At 35.7% G+C, this 17,686-nt stretch overlaps 1 protein-coding gene across 3 annotated transcripts in view; it reads right to left on the reverse strand.

Annotated features, from left to right (window-relative positions):
- LOC150104471 (E3 ubiquitin-protein ligase CHFR-like) overlaps window positions 1-17,686 on the reverse strand; it is a 232,383-nt gene that overhangs the window by 202,820 nt on the left and 11,877 nt on the right. For 2 of the 3 annotated variants that reach the window (XR_016548572.1, XM_090395650.1), the window contains exon 2: window positions 12,521-12,614. Coding sequence is in view for 1 of the 3 variants with exons in the window: in XM_090395650.1 (XP_090251776.1) it covers window positions 12,521-12,614 (94 nt within the window). In the remaining 2 variants the exon portion in view is untranslated. Of the gene's footprint in view, window positions 1-12,520; window positions 12,615-17,686 lie in introns of those variants that run through there. The other variant, XM_090395651.1, reaches the window with a different exon arrangement.

The following is a 17,686-nucleotide window of genomic DNA, read 5'->3' on the forward strand; positions in this document are numbered from 1 at the left end:
AAAATACTAAAAAGAATAACAAATTAGTTATTCCTTCATTCTCCTCACATCCCTCTTTACAAACAGACTACAGTAATGCTATTATTATTCCTCACATCTTCACAAAAAAAATAGCCAGAATTCTAAAAAAAATACAATCTGTACTGCTTTCAAACCTCATTTGAAGTTGGCTGGAAATGCCTGCTTCAAAAGCTGGATTTTGGAAAAGAATATATAAAATAATTATCACAAAGATGACAATAGTTTTCAGATACTAAGAAAGCTTAAAAATGAAGTATTACAAAAGGAATCAAAGATTATAAAAGTGCTTTTATAAACAGAAAAAAGCAGATATTCAGGATGTCTGCAGTAATTACTTTGAAAAATTATCATATGAAGTAACCAATAACAGAATAATGGTGAAAATAACCAAAAGGAATGAATGAAAAATATATCAATACTTTATATAGAAAGAATTATTTGAAACAAAAACATTCAAGGCAACTGGAATGGATAATATTCAACGGAGAAATACGGTGGCATAAAAGATGTGTAGTGACCATACTGCATAATCAAGCTTGAGGAGAAGATGATCAAAATCTCAGCAATCTCTGATTACCAACTATGGTCGTTGTGTCAGCTGGCTGGAATTATAGTTAAGAGTAGATACGGCTATGAGGCCAGTGTATCATGTCTGCAAACTGCTCTATTTTATATCTATCCTTTATTTCTCAAATACACAGCTGACAACTCTCATTATATATTTGGTTTTATCCTTTATCCAAGTGTAAGCAAACAAAGTTTGCACCTAAAGTACTTTCAGGACTGAGGCAACTCATGGTAAAGGTGGTATAAGTTCTCATCACTTTCCTTAGTATCTCCCCTAATGCAAAGCACATCTCCTTGCAGACATGTATAACGCTATGCATTAAGGAAAGGGGTCGCTACCCAGACCGGTTTCGACCTTTATTGAGATCTCATCAGTGGGAGTCAGATCCAGAAGTATTTACCTATACCAGTTGCTAAAGGGTGTCACACCCTATTATTAAGTTTCTCTGGAATAGAGATAAGTTTAATGGAAGTTTTTTTACTCTCCTTGGTGAGTGATGAGAACTTTACCATGAGTTGCCCAGTCCTGAAAGTACTTCAGGTGCAAATTTTGTTTGCTTACACTTGGATAAAGAATAAAACCAAATATATAATTAGTAGCATACCCAAGTGAAAAAATTTCCATTAAACTTATCTCGAATCCAGAGAATTTTAATAATGGGTTTGACACCCTTTGGCAACTCGTATAGGTAAATATGACTTCTCCATTACTTCCACCTTAGTATCACCACTTCTGGGTCTGGCTCCCACTGATGAGACCTCAATAAAGATTGAAACTGGTCTGGGTAGTGATCCCTTCCCCTCAATGCATAGCATTATACATGTCTGCAAGGAGATGTGCTTTGCATTAGGGGAGATACTAAGGAAAGCGATGAGAACTTGTACCACCTTTACCACGAGTTGCCCAAGTCCTGAAAGTACTCCAGGCACAAACTTTGTTTGCTTACACTTGGATAAAGCATAAAACCAAATATATAATTAGTAGCATACCCAAGTGAAAAAACTTCCATTGACTACTCCCAAACACCAATAATCTAACCCTGTCACTTTCAAAGTTACCAAAACACCATTTTGTCTTTTCTCTTGAAAAATGGATCCAATGACCACCTCACCCTCAGTAATACAAAGATCATCAGACAGGATTAGATCTGCTTGGACTGAAACTTACTTCCAGCTTTCCCCATCATGAAGACATCACATCACTTCCTCATGCTGGCAAAGATGTTTTAAACATAAATATGAGGGTAGACATAGCACTGATGATAGATCCTAATGTCTTGTTGCTTTTAAAAGTCCAAACATAAATAGATGAGCTTTTGGCCTGTTATCAAGAGTTTTATAAAAAGAAGAAAGAAGCTACTGTTCAATCATCTCCTAATAATTTTATATAGAAGGTCGAAATAGCCAAATTAAACTTTTTTCCCCCTGACTTTCTTATACTATTAAAACTTTATTATATTACGTTGCATAAAAATTACATACTGAAATCTGATTAGTGATTGCATGAGATGAGGTGAGAGGTCCTAAATCTGACTTGCATAAAAATCAAGTTACGTAAAGTACGCAGAACGTACTCTTATCTATGTTGGGATTGGCTGTACACACACACACACACACACACACACACACACACACACACACACACACACACACACACACACACACACACACACACACACACACACACACAGGTTCAAACTTACATACTTCATTTTCAGTTTAGAAATTAACACCACTTGCAGTCAACAGGATTCAGATAACCAAACACAACTGAGATACACACATGTATTTATAATAATGCAATCTACCTCACTGTTTCAAGAAAACCACACATTTTTAAAGCATGGTCAATTATCCTGCACCTCTTCTCCTATCTTTAGTCTCAGTCAATCTTTTTGCAGTCATCCTCTCAAATGTACTTTCAACATTTGAAGGTGAAGTGGAGTCCCAAACAACTCTCACTATACTACCTTACAAGCTTTAGTACCATCATTCACCTTAACTCCTCTTCCACTCGTATCTCTAAATTATATATTTAGTTTAATCCTTTTCCAACATTGGTATCTTCTTAGACTTTCAACCATCTCTTCTCTAAATGGCCTATCTCAGTCTGAACCAAACAACTTAATCCATTCCTCAACTTCACCAATTCATTTTGAATATTAACATCACCATTCTGCATTGATTTCTCTACAACTGCATCTATCTTCTGTATTTAAATTTCTTCCACTTGCTATTATTCACATTGTACTGTCCAACTTTTACTCTGCTTGTGTCACTAATGTCATTCACACTATTATAAATAACTTTTTTTCAAGATCACACACTGCTCTTTCACATTCTTTCTTAGCTGTGAAACGAGTACTTGACTTCCTTTCTTAATTCTCTACTTTCACATCCGGTCATTGATATATTACCACCCACTCATTCTCTGCTTTAAAAACCCATAACTTATCCACATAATCTAATGAACATATTATTATTCTATGTTCCATAGAACTCTGTAGACTACTCTATGAAGTCCTTTGTTAGATTGTGATAGAGTGGAAATTTATGAATTCCTATCTTATCACAGTCTAACATGCTTTTCCAAACAAAAGAATGAGATAAATAGAGTAAATTGCCTCTAAGTGTAAAATAAATAATGTGTATATATAAATCAAGCGAGTTCTTTAATGAAAGGGTATTTTGTGCCGTTCATGAATGTGATTAAATTGATATTGAAGGTATAAAACATTAGCAGAGCATTATAAAATATGTATAAAAGAATTATAAAATGTAAGCACAAATTCAATGGTTGGGGGGGGAGTCAAGTCCAAAGGTTATGCGAGGGAGCGGATTGCCCCGAGTAAACGATGACGTCATTGTAAGTGCGATTAGCGGCGGAGACGATGGATGCCGTGACATAGTAGTTCGCTGGACATCGAAAGGGGCAAGAAACGCCGAGAAAGAGGAGAGTAATATAAGGGTCATGCGACCCTGTAGCAAGGCTTTTTTTCTCCTGGATCTTTGGTGTGTTCCCCCCCCCCCTCGTGGCGAGGAAGAGTACCAGTGCCCGGTACCGGCAGTCGCGGGTTTCGGCGACAGTATCTCTGCGAAAAAGTCCGGCTGTCCACAGAAGGCCAGTTTCCTGTGAACATATGATGCCATAAAGGAAGATAAGTACACTTTGTGTTTCACTGAATATGAATGAAAGATTTGTGCCACGTTAACATGTTATAAAAGGGAACATTAATGATATAGGATAAGGTTGTATTGCTAGGACTTTAGAAGGATATTGAATTTATGTTTATTATCTGTCGTTGTGTTAAAGTTCGCCATTATATTGAATGAAATCAAGGATATGTTTAGAGTAAAGAATTGGCATAATATTAAGAGATTATGAAAGATATGAATGTTATCTTGTGTAGTCTGACAGAGCTACGGAGTCTTAGATTGATTGTGATAATAGTACATGATTAATGCACTAGCGAAGGTTAATATAATTCTTACTTTAGGAAGCTACTGTATAATATTTTATAAGTGTAATAGTAGTGTTTGAATTTTATATACCTTGTCTGAAACTCCCTTAAGATGGGATTTGATTTAGTGTTATCATGTGTATCAACCTTTGAGTATAATAAACCTTGCTTTTGATTCTAACTAAGACTTTCTGTGATTTCTGGACTCCGATGCACCGCTTATAAAATAGTAATGCGAACCTATGCGGGATATTTGAAAAGGGTATATTTTGGCCACATCTGCAGAGTTGATAGGTATCATTAAGTACTGTCCAGAGATTACCTCTTGGTTGTTAATGTTTAATAATCTAATAGCACTAAGTGGCACAGCGAAACAAATAAATTTTTTGGCGTTTTACGAGAGATAAATCTTAGATACTCTGATACTCTGGTACAGCCTCTATCTCGAGGAAATTCCACTGTCACTCAGAGGTACCACGTGCTACCCGATAGTGTATTACAGAGATAAAGCAACAAAGGTTTAAAATAAGTGTGAATAAGAAGAAGCGACACAACATAAATGGCGCAGCGGTAGGATATTATAATAAGGAAGAAAAGGTTACAACATAAATAGCGCAGCCGATAAGGTTAATATAGAAGGAGATTTAGGTAGAAAAGATTGAATAAAAAAAATACAACCATTGTACAATAAAAGCCAAAGAAACATTACAACACCTTAGACTCATCGAGGGAAGGCCTAAACATTACGCCAACACTATCCAACATTTGCACAGTATCCATCATACTCTGCTTTGAACTTATTCACTGTCATGGCACCCACAACAGACTCTGGCAACCTATTCCACCCATTCACTGCTCTCTCCAAGCAAAAATCTAGTCCTGACACTACATTCTTGCTCAGTTTCCAAGAATGGCCCCTAGTTCTCCCACCACCGGGCCACTCAGACCAAAATCAAAGAGCACGTTGATTTGAGACAAAGCAATTGCCATCTTGCTTTTCCCAGGCATCCATACACATTGCCTTATTTTTGAGCAATTAGAACAAAAACTGAAACACACAAAAGCACACACACACTACAACAGCTCTCCCACAAAAGTATCAAAACCCATAGGTAGTTAAAAAGTATATAAACAAGCAGCCCTCACAATCAATTGAATTAACACCAGTGGTGAGCTATAAGGGGCTCGTGCAAGCCCTTTGTTAAATTTTTCTCGAATTTACGAGCCCCTTGTTCTTTACTTTTTAATTTTTTCAAAAAAAAAACAAACAAAACAAACAACAATTTTTTTTTAAATATATTAAGCGACAAACTCATACGGTAACCTAACAAAAATTAGTCTATTCAGCAGTGTATAGATCAGTGTTTCTCAACCTGTGGTCTGCAGGCACCACAATTAAATGAATTTTTTTTTAATTATCCAAACAAAACAAATTAAAAGGTAAGTAAAAATTATTGAAATCAAATGGAGACCTAAAAAAAACCAACAAACAGCGTCAGAATGTTCAAAGGTGGAAGCAATAAAACTATATTGTTGTTCACTTCATCCTTCTTTTATTATTCATCATTCTGCTGCTAAATTTGTAGCGGCAGAATGACGAATAACAATAGGGGTGAAGTGAACAATAATATAGTTTTATTGCTTCCTCCTCCCCTTGCTGTTATGTCAGATTTGAAGAGAACATGTGTTATCCACATTTCAACCAATTGCTTGCTGTTTATTGATTTTTATTATTGAAGGTTTTCTCCTTTAACCATATATCTTCAGAAGTGCTAAGTGATACTTGGAGAAAGTGTGTGGTGAGTTAATCCTAGTATTTATATATTTTTTGAAAACGCTTTTTTAATAATGGAAAAGTGGCTTAGAACTAGGACTTTGAAAAGAAGGGCAAATGAAACAGATGATGCTAATTGTGATACACGTGTTGTAACGGCGAGTAAATTTGATACTATTAAAATAGAAGAAACAAGCAGTTCAAAGAAAAAATACAGTAGGAAATATAACAGTTTATATTTGGAATTTGGGTTTACTTAATGTGGAGATGAAAGTGAACAGAAACCTCAATGTGTTTTGTGTTATGAACTGTTGTAAGTAAGTAGCATAATTATATCATATTATTTATTTGTTTAATAAAAATTAAAACATTGTTCAATGATGATACACTTTTAATCGTTTACTTCCAATTTAATTATGATTCCATATGTATTCAAAACATGCTTTTAGATTTGTTATGTTATAAATGGTTTTTCTGAGATGTTAGTAATTCCTACATAGGTTTTTAAAAAAATTACAAAAAGTCAAACCGACGTATTGGGAAATAAATTAAAAACATTATGTTTATTTTTCAAGTAAAACTTTAATTCAACATTCTAAAATGTCATCAACGATTTCCTGTTTGCAAAATCGTCGATGACATTGTTGAAGTCTATTTCATCACTCAGTTGCTGTTTTATGGACAGTATGGCAAGATTTCTTAAAACATCAAAAAAGTGCCTCCCGGGGCGGATCACCCCCCTCCGCCCAGTGCCGCCTCTGTAACTTAGTGGTCAGAAGAATTGTTTTAGCCATTTTACTGGTCCCTGGGCTTAGAAAGGTTGAGAAACACTGGTATAGATTATTTGGAATTATTGTTTCAACTCCTCAATAACAAATGCACCAAGTTTGAAAATAAAATAACCGCATGCGCTATCTTTACCCTTCTCCCTTCTGGTAGCCAATTGTATGGTAAAAGCAGTAGCCCATCAAATGTTCATAAAACTGTCATCAATGAGTTGTTCCACTGGGCATTAGTTCTGTGTTCATCAGTACACTGATGTCTAACAATTGTTTGTGTTTAAAATTTAAAAATAATAATAAATTTAAAAACTGTATATTCAGCAACTTTTATATTTATAATTGTAAAAGTATTTTTATACATGAAACATGAAAAGACAGTCAAATTTATTAAATTTTTTTGGGAAAGAAAAATAAAGAAAAGTGATTCTGCTGATTCTACTGCAGTTGAAAATGAAGTCGAAGATGAAGTTGAAGATAATACGCACATTTGAAGTTAAAGATAATACGCACATTGATTCAATGAATATGCAACAAGTTGGAGGAGAAAAAGAAAATCATTTACCTGATTGCTGGAAGCAAACAGGTAAATAAAAGAGAAGCAAACATTGTATTTCAAAATGCAGTATAAGTGGTTAGAAGGAAGGAATTGGATTTTATGCGGTTATTATGGGATAACTATCTGCGACAGCATGTAATGGAAAATACTAGGGGTCAGAGAGAGTGCTTGACCTAGTAATTACATCTGAGGATTTGGCTGTGACAAATATGACCGCATTGCCACCAATTGGTGAGAGTAATCATAGGGTCTTGACTTGGGAGTGGCTAAAGGTGTGGAATTTTCAATTAAGACAGGGTACATGTGGAATTATCGGGCTGGAAAGTATGACAAGCTTAGGAGTTTGATTGGTTCAGTGTCATGGCATGTACAACTGCAAGGACTAGAAGTTGATAGTGCATGGGAGGCAGTTAAGAAGTGTTTGCATGAAGCAATGGCTGACTGTATACCTAGAGTCCGAATAATAAATCAAGTAGGGGTTAAATGGATGAATAACACCATTAAGCTTGAGCTGCAAAAAAAGAAACTATGGAGGGAATTTAAGGAGAAAAGTAACCGGCAGGCACATGAACGGTATAAAGCGCAGGCCAGAAGGGTAACGAGTGTGGTAAGAAAAGCAAAAAAGGATTATGAAAGAACATTGGCCATGCAGGCTAAAAGAGAATCCTAAACAGTTTTTTAGATATGTAGCAAGTAAAAGGAAAAATGTACGTGGCAGAATGATTTTAAAGAATGCCGATGGTAGGGAAGTAACTGAATCAGTTGATATAGTTGAGTTACTGAGTGAGCTTTGCGAGAATATATTATCCAGGTGGTGACATTGCAGAAACGAGTAAACCAGTAGATTATATGGGAACTGTGGTGAATGAAGTGGAGGTGAGTAGTCTATTGCATAACCTCAATGTCAATACATCCATGGAATTGGATGGTATACCAGCTCGTGTCGTACGAGAAGCAGCTAAAGAATTGTCAGTACCCTTGACCATTTTGTTTAATTTGAGTCTCTGGTCTGGGTTAGTCCCGAGGGGGTTGAAAGAGGGGAAAATTGTTCCACTGCATAAAGGTGGTTCCAAGACTGCTGTTGTAAATTACCGACCGATTAGCATATCAGAAATCATTGTCAAGGTCTTAGAGAAATTATTCAAGAAAAGAATACAGGATTGGATAGATGAAAATGGGATATTGTATGGGGGACAACATGGTTTTGTGAAGGGTAGATCATGCCTCAGTAACTTGCTCACGTTTTATAACACAGTGACGGCTGAACTGGATAAGGGTAATGGGTTTACAGTGATACTACTGGACCTTGCCAAGGCCTTTGACAGGATACCACATGGAATCCTAATCAGCAAACTGGAGCAGATGGGGATAGATATAGGGATGGTGAGATGGATAGGAGGGTGGTTGAAGGAGAGATACCAGAGAGTGGTTTATTCAGGAGTGGAGTCTAAAAGACGGCTTGTGACTAGTGGTGTGCCGCAGGGCTCTGTTCTTGGACCACTGCTTTTCAATTTGTTCATCAATGATATAGGAAAGGATTTGAGAGGAAGTGTTCACTTGTTTGCTGATGATGCAAAGTTGGGTAGAGCAATTGTGAGTGCACAGGATGTCAAAATTTTACAGAATGATTTGGATAGTTTGGAGGACTGGGCTAGGAAAAATGGATGTCAATTTAATGTGGCAAAATGTAAGGTTATGCACTTTGGGGTGAAAAGAATAGCAGCAGTATATCGCATTGGTGGAACCGTATACTCCAGGAGATTGATGAGGCCAGGGATTTGGGAGTGTTGGTGGATAGGGAATTGAAGTTTAGGGGGCACATTGCAAAAGTGACTAAATCAGCTCATCAAATCACTTGGCTTCTGAAAAATACTTTAACATGCAGAGACAAACAAGTTGTTGTTCGTCTGTATATTGAGCCTTGATAAGACCCCATCTGGACTGTGCCCAGTTATGGGCACCAGGGTTTCTTCGTGATGGGGAGGAAGTGGAGAGGATCCAGAGACGAGTGACCAAGATGATAGCAGGTCTGTGGAATGAACCTTATGAGAATAGGTTGAAGATTTGTGGGTTGCAGAAATTGGTCGATAGGCAGAGGAGAGGTGATATGATTGAGACATTGAAATTACTGAAGGGTTTCTATAAGATTGATCCAGAAGATATTTTTGAAAATATGACTGGTGGCAGGAGGACTAGGGGCCATGCATGGCCCCTAGTCCTCCTAAAGAGCGTGGTTGACAAGGGTGTTAGAGCTAGGTTTTTTACTTGGAGAGTGGTGAATGAGTGGAATAAGCTTCCAGAGTCTGTTGTGGGTGCTACGACCGTGAATGAGTTCAAGGCAAAGTATGATAGATACTGTGTCAATGTCGAATAGTTGTTCTTGACATGATGTTAGGGCCTCCCTCAATGAGTCTGTCGACTCCTTGGAGTTGCCCGGAACAATAATAATAATAAAAAAAGTTAAAAATGGTAAATTAGGATGCCACGTTTGCTCAAAATATAAAAACTTAGGTGTTGAAGGAGAAAAAAAGTTGTTACCTATCAAAGGAATGAGTAGAAATGAAAATAGAACCGAATGGAAATACTACAGACTCAAGAACCGCATCTTTGCGTAAAAAGTTATCCAAACATAATGAATCATTTGCTCATAATAAAATCATAAAAATAAATGAAGAATGTAGCAAATCTATATTACCAAATGTAATTGACAAACTAAATGAAAAAGAAATTTTGATAACTTCAAAAATTTTTAATTCTGTTTATAGTTTGGTGAAGAGAAACTGACCAATGTCTGATTTACCGGATTTAATCTAGCTGCAAATTAAAAATGGATCTAGGATTATCATTGCATTCTAGATTCTCAGGAATTAGAATAGTTGAACATATTTCTAAACAAATAAAATTAGAAATATTCTCCAAAATAATAGAAAAAAATTGCTATTATGCAGACAAATCGACAACATTATCGAAAATAAGTGTTTTAGCTATTCACATACAAGTTGAGCTCACTGAACCATGTATGATTTTTGTAGATCTTGTAGAACTAGAAAATACCACCGCAGAATGTATACATGCTACTATAATTGCAACTTTAAATTCATATGCATTTTCTGATAACTATTTAAAAAATCATCTCATTGCATTTTGTTCTGATGGAGCTAGTGTAACGTTAGGAAACAAATCAGGTGTTGCAATCAAACTTCTACAAAAATATCCCAACAATGTGATTTGGCATTGCGTAGCTCATCGTTTACAATTAGCATTAGACGATTTGATAAAAAACATTAAAGAAAAAAATCATTTTGAAATATTTATGGATAAATTATATGCGGTTTATCATCAATCACCAAAAAATCAATGAGAATTAAATACGATTGCAAAAGACCTTGGTATCAAAATTTTAAAGATCGGCCGTGTGTTTGGCAGCTTGGATGGGCAGCTTGCAGTTTACGAATGGCTGTGTGGAGAAATTACCCAGCTTTATGCAAGCATTCTGCATCGAACGATAAATATAAGGGCTTTTTAAACCAACTTCTTAATTTGGAATTTTTAAAAGATCTAGCATTAATGATTGATATCCTACAGGAGTTATCATATTTGTCAGAAGCTCTACAAAGTCTCAATATAAGTATTATAAGGGATAACTCCTTAATCATGCAAACAATTAATGCAATTAATGATTTTAAAAATTCTGTAGATTCTTATGAATCTAAAATTGATACCATGTTAAAATCAAAAGAATTTGAAGGAATAGCAATTGAAAGCAAAATCAGATTTCACAAACTACCGCGAGAAACATTACTAAACTCTCTTATGTCTTTAAAGGATAGATTAATGCAGCAAAGTCATTTTAAACTTAAAAATGAAAATTATGAGGATTTGGAAGATGAACTGAAAAACATTTTAAATGTATGTTATCCTGAAACATGGAATAAGTTACATGTCCATGGTTAGAAGGAGAAAAGAGAATAAGATCTTTAAATTTTATTTTGAAATATGAAATTAAAATCAATGATTTTAGAGATTTAGTGGAAATGGCTTTGACTGGAAAGTTACAAAACGAAATTCCCAGCATGGTGAAAAAAGCCAAAGTGATTATGGCAACAACTGCAGTTTGTAATGCTGAAGCCGAACGTGCTTTTAGTGTGATGAATAATACTGTAACAACAAAGAGATCTTCTCTCACTATAAAACATATTTTGGATTTAATGACAATAAGTATAAATGGGAAACCCTTGAATGAATTTAATCCGAATCCCTATGTCAAATCTCTTCTAGAAAATCATTGCTTGGCTATAGAATCTCCTAGAAGAGCACAAGACATGAAGGAAGAAGGAAATAAGGTGTGGCAGCTGTTGTCATAAGTATTTCCTTAAAGTAATTTTTTGTAAATATTAACCTGTAAAGAAGCGAGTTTTTTTTTTCCATGTAAAATCGTCTCATCGTCTTGAAAGTGATTTGATTAAATAAAATATTATAGTTACTGTTACTACCATTTTACAAATAAGAAGACACTTTTGGCAATCACATATAAATAAACAGGACTATAAAATAATGCCCCTTGATTGGTACCGTTGATTCACTTGAAGTATAAAAACAAAAGAGAAATATAACGTATTTCAATATTATCGTGTTTAGATAATATTTGATTTATTTATAGATTGTTTGTCATAAAAACTTCTATCGCAAACAAAACAAATTTATTTTGTTTATAAAAAATGTGGACTATTGCATATGTGTGATTATAGAAGATTTTATTCTTATTATATTTTGATAGTTAAAAATGTTTTTTTTATGTAAGATAAATTAACACAGATGATTGTATGCAAATATTTCATATTTAGATCATGAAATATTTGTTTAAAAATGATAGCCTTTACAGGCTGATTGTCTCCTCATACTTTTTGACTGGCATTTGAACACAAGCTGTATTAATAAAAGTTTTTGTGTGAAATACAGCATTTTTTTTTTTTTTTTTTGCTCGACGATGCAAGCCCTTTGTTAAAATTTCCATAGCTCACCACTGATTAACACCCTCTTACAGTGATATTTAGCAATATTAGTATTACAGAGTGGTAGTCTCACACCAGGCAATGAAATTTATCTGTCACCCAAAGACATTTAAAAACCATTGCATGCAGTGAGATTTGAATCTCCCCACCCCAACTCATTGATTGCAGAGTATCACTAATGACAATTTTGGCATATTCATGCAAATCAATGGCACAAACTCTGCTCTGCTTGTAATACTTCTAGAATTAATGAACAAATTATAACACTATTCATAACATGTTTAGCATTAGTTATCTCAGAAAGAAATGAACCAATTCACACAACCACAAAAACAGATTTTCCTCACCTAGTATCATAAATCCATATCCGATTCTGGTCATCTTTCAGAAGGTAACAGTGGTGACTAGATATCATTTTTATACCAATGTGAAGATCACAATCTATAAAAGAAATAATTACTCTTAAATGCAAACTAATTATAATAAAATATGCTTTATATTAGCATAACAAAAATGATCTTTGCATTCATTCTGAGTGACATGCAAAACTTTTTTGCAATTTAATTTAACAATTTACAACCGAAAAGCATTATCCAACAAAATATAATCCAGTATATATATTATCGTGATCCAACTCTTTGAAAGTATTTGACCCCTCTCCTATGATACAGCTCTCTTAGATATCTAAAATCTGACAACTTTATAGCTAAAGCAACTAAGACTGCACAAACAGTATGATTCTCTGTTAATTTATTAATAAATCAATAAATTTTAGATATTAATAAATTAAAAAAATTATCAGGTGGAGGAAAAAACCTCGTCACTTCCTATGAAATTAAATGACTCACTTTCTATTAAAAAGTTACTATAAATCATCACATCATTTGAGCCCAACTGAGGAGTATGTCATACTCCCAAGAAGAGAGCATTCAACTGGATCACAGTACTAGGTCTAGACTGAAACTGTATGCTAGCAAAGGAAAAGTTCTATGCCAAAATTCTGACTAATGCAGTTTTCAAACTTTGGACACCTCTTTTAAAATGTGTGTGTGTGTGTGGGTATACACACACAGGTACACCACTGATTTTCTGCCACTCCTGGATCCAGAGTCTTTCTAGATTAGCCATTAGCTTGGATTCCAGTATGGTAGGAGGCGATTCCCCTTGGTGATCTATGCAGGAGTTTGAGGAAAAGAGTGACCAGGAGGTTAGCTTTATCTTTAAGTGAAGCATGAAGGCCTTGGAAATGACAGGGAGGATAATTTCTGTGACTCATTCACAGATGTTAGGGGAAACAAAAAACCAAGGAAAGGAGCAGAAGAAATTAAAGAGATTATCCCAATTGGCTTCTTTGTAGTGCTAGAGGATGCGAGGTTGGTAGGGAGTGGTTGGAGGAGGGGTGTTCTGCGTAACTTGTATAAGATTGTGGTCTGAACTGTCAAGAGGTGAACTGGCAACCTCTACTGTATCTGGAGAGTGAAGAGGATTATCAGGAATTTGGGTAGGTAGATGTACAACTTGTGTTAGGTAATTACTTATAGTCAAGACTTGTGCTTCTTGTCCAGCTTGGTCAGTGGTGTTGGAATTATGGATGCTGAGGTCACCCAGGAAGATGACCTCACTATTCAGATAAATGGGTTGCAGATTGTCAGGTTTCCTGGTAAGGAATGCGAAGAGATCTAGGTGGTTATCAGTGTTTGGAGACCAGTAAATGCAACAAATGAATGTTACTAAATGTGGCAAGGAAACCTTGAGACAGAGAAGGTTAAAAGCAGGGGATTCTAAATTAGTCATTCCCTAGCAGGCTATGTTCGATTTCACAAAGGCACAGGTGCCACCTTTGTGGAGAAAATTATTGTGACGTGTGTAGTATGGGCAATGGAGGTGGACAAGCAGTAGATGTAGCTACAATTTGAGTTTCTTCAGGAATAAAATGTAAATAAGCTAAGAATCACAATCAAGTGCAGATGCAAATAAGCTAGCATGTGTTCTTGCTAGCTTATAAAAGAAATGACCCCTATGGCAGTCCAGAGAACTAGTTGGCCACAGATGGTGTTACCTGGTGGCTGCAGGAATTTGAAATGTGCTCTTGTAATTTTGTTCTGATTAAAGGAGGTGTTGGACCATATGTTGCTGAAAAAAATGGTGGTATACCTATATATATATATATATGTATATTTGATTAACTAGTGAAACATCTTTCAAGACTGCTCTGTTATAAACACCTTCAACATTGGAAGTGACCATCACATGGTACGGACTAAGATTCAAATAAAATAAACTGCCAAAAAGAAAGAAAATGTTTCAAAAATCCAACCAAAACATAGATATTTTGGTTTGATGTACCAAGAACATGGAGGAAGCCTACCCTAATTCTGATACATAAAAAAAAAAGGTGAGGTAGAAGACTTGGTAAACTACCGACCCATAGTCTACTATCAGTGGTTTACAAAAGTCTTAGCTCATAGGCCTTGTACGACTCTGGACCTAGCACAACCAAAAAAACAGGCAGGCTTTCGAAATGGCTTTAGTACAATGGACCATATTCAAGTTGTACAACAGATTACTGAACATTAAGAACAACACAATTTAGTATGAAAAGAAGTATGCTTGGTATCACAAGACTGGATCACAAAATGAACACATGGATAAGAAAGCAAACCAAAGTCTCTGACATCATAGGAAGAGTGAAATATCTGATGTAGGAATGGGCTGGGCGCAAAGACAGGATCAACAATGGACAAAAGTAGTACTGGATTGGATTGCATGGGAGGAAAAACGACCACGACGCCGACCTAAATTACTATGGATTGATGCTATCATCAGATTTGCAGGTGTGAAATGGAAAAGGAGAGCCATGGACAGACAGTTTTGGAGTAATCTTGGAAAGGCCTTCATCCAGCAGTGGATCGACAATGGCTGATGATGTGATTAAAGTTCGTATGCAAAGACAATGAAAATAGGCAGTAACATTAAAAATATCAACTGATTGTGAATGGAGAACTTATAGAACAAGAAAAACATTTCAGCTACTACGAAATTCCTGATGTATACCCTCATAGGGTGTACAGGATATGATACTACTACTTGAAAAATTTACATCATTACTAACTTCCTATCTACAATTTTCCTTCCAATCAGTCTGTTACTTGTCAAGACTCCAACATTATCAGATCTTATATTTCTATAGTGTAAGGCACTTTTTACCATATCAATCCACCTATATCTTGGTCTTCCTCGAGACCAAGGAAGTTGGCAGGAAAACGACCTGCCAACATGGCAGGGAAGACTTGTTTTGCTAATCTTTCCTCGCCCATTCTGTTTAAGTGACCATACCACCTGAGATTAGCTCAGCTAATGCATTTCTGGATGCTGACAATATCAAGTTCTTTCCTAATATCCTCGTTTTTAATATGATATTGCCATTGATACCATCTGTTCGTGCCCCTAATCTTGATCAGGACTCTCATATCTGTGGTCTCTAGTATTTGATCATTTTATAGATCTGACCCAGCTCTCAGATCCATAAGTTAAAACTGGTTTGAACACGCCTTGTATACAGCTAATTAGTGTTCAAACTAATTTCTCTCTTATTCCATATGAATTTATTCAATCGACTTCCTATCATACCAGCTTTATTGATTCTGTTGTCTATTTCCATATTTAATTTACCATCTTCACTAAAAATCATGCCTAAGTAGTTGAAATGTTTTACTTGTTCCACAGGTTCTCCATTCATAATGCAGTTGACATTTTCAATGCTTCTGCCTATTTTCATTGTGTTTGCCTTTTTATTGCTGACCTTCATACCATATCTATTACAACAGCTACTCAATTTAGTCAAGGAATCTTGCAGACTTGGCACCTTGTAATACGTCTTTTCCAGATCTACAAGAGTTAAATACAAATCTTTGTTATATCCCCATGATTTCTCAACAATTTGTCATAAAGTGAAGATCTGATCCTGACAGCCTCTATTTGGCCTGAATCCAGCTTGTTCTTCACCAAGCTTTTCTTCCACAATTCTTCTCAAGTATACTTGCATAAATCTTATCAGGAACACTCAGTAGGGAAATACCTCCGTAATTCTCACATTCAGTTTTATTTCCCTTTTTATATATGAGTACTATGAGAGCTCTATTCCAATCATCGGGAATTTGTCCCTCTGTCCAGGCTTTCTGAACTATGCAGTTATTGTTGTCTTGTCCTTTGAAGAGTCTTAGATGTTTCCGTGTGCTCCTTGAACTGTTTTGGCTATGTCGATGATTTTGTTTGTATAGAGGTGTTGTTCAGGATTCGGATCTATTTCAAGAAAGGCTGCTGTAATCGCTGGACTGGTAAAGATGCGAGTGAGTGTCAGTTCAGTATTGGGGCAGCTGTTGCAGTTTCTATATGTTCTCGTATCATCTGTATTGATCTTCATTCCTCTATAATGTCCTGTTCGTAGTCTACTATTACTATCGTGGTAGGTGTTTCTTCCAGCATTGATTTCAGGAATTTGATGTAGTATCATTGATTTCAGTGGAATTAATTTAGCTTTTGCTAGTGCGCTAGCATCAGCAAGAGTTATCATGTGAGCTTCTTGGTTGAGTTCTCTGGCTTCTTTTGCTAATTTATCAGCTGCTGCATTGTAATCAATGCCTACATGAGCAGGAATCCATTGTAAAATGCGACTTTTTCCCAAACACTTTAGTTGATTTAAGAGTTTATGGGTGTCTTGTGTGAGCTTGGTATTGCCATTTTTAATTGCCTTCATAGCTGATCTTGAGTCACTGTAAACTATAATTCCCTCAGATTGTTGAGATGATGATAATTTTAAGTAGGCTTCAAGTGCTTTATTTACTACATAAAGTTCGCTGGTAAAATTGGAAGCGATTCTCCCAGATGCAACTTTTATTGAAAGTTTTTCACCTTTCGGGAGTAGAAGGAGAACACCGCGCCTCCATTAATCATATTGGTGCCTGACAATCCATCGACATAACAAATAACCTGTTTTTTGGAGGATGAAAGAAGGTTGATAGTATTTAGGCCTTTTTCTTTGAGTATTTCTTTTGGTTCTTTTTTTGTACAGAGTTTGGTAAGGTTTAGATTTATGGAGGTATTTGAAGCTAAAGGAAAATAGAGGTTCTTTGTTTATGTGGGCATTTAGCTGATCAAGACCTATTTCCTTCCTGATAGTGTCATCATATTGTAAAGTTGGTGATCTGTGAAGTCTGCATTTTTGACTCAAATGTTCATAAGTTTTTAGGGAGATATGATCGCTTTGGTAGCTTCTGATATTATTTATGAATTTTATGGTGGCAAATTTTCGTCTGTCCACCAGCAGGTCAAGCTCACATTCCTGTTGGGCTCTGATGTTGTTAGTGGATGAGACTGCACCAATGATAATCTTGGATGCTTTTGCTTGTATTTTGTCTAATTTTTCCGATGAGGAAAAATCTCTGTTGGCTGATGGTGACCAGATAGGTGCTGCATATTCCATTATTGGCCTTATTAGTATAGTGTAAGTAGTT

Source organism: Typopeltis vanoorti, chromosome 7, assembly GCF_054136105.1.
Source record: "Typopeltis vanoorti isolate ZY-2024b chromosome 7, IOZ_Tvanoo_1.0, whole genome shotgun sequence".
NCBI classification, from domain to species: domain Eukaryota; kingdom Metazoa; phylum Arthropoda; class Arachnida; order Uropygi; family Thelyphonidae; genus Typopeltis; species Typopeltis vanoorti.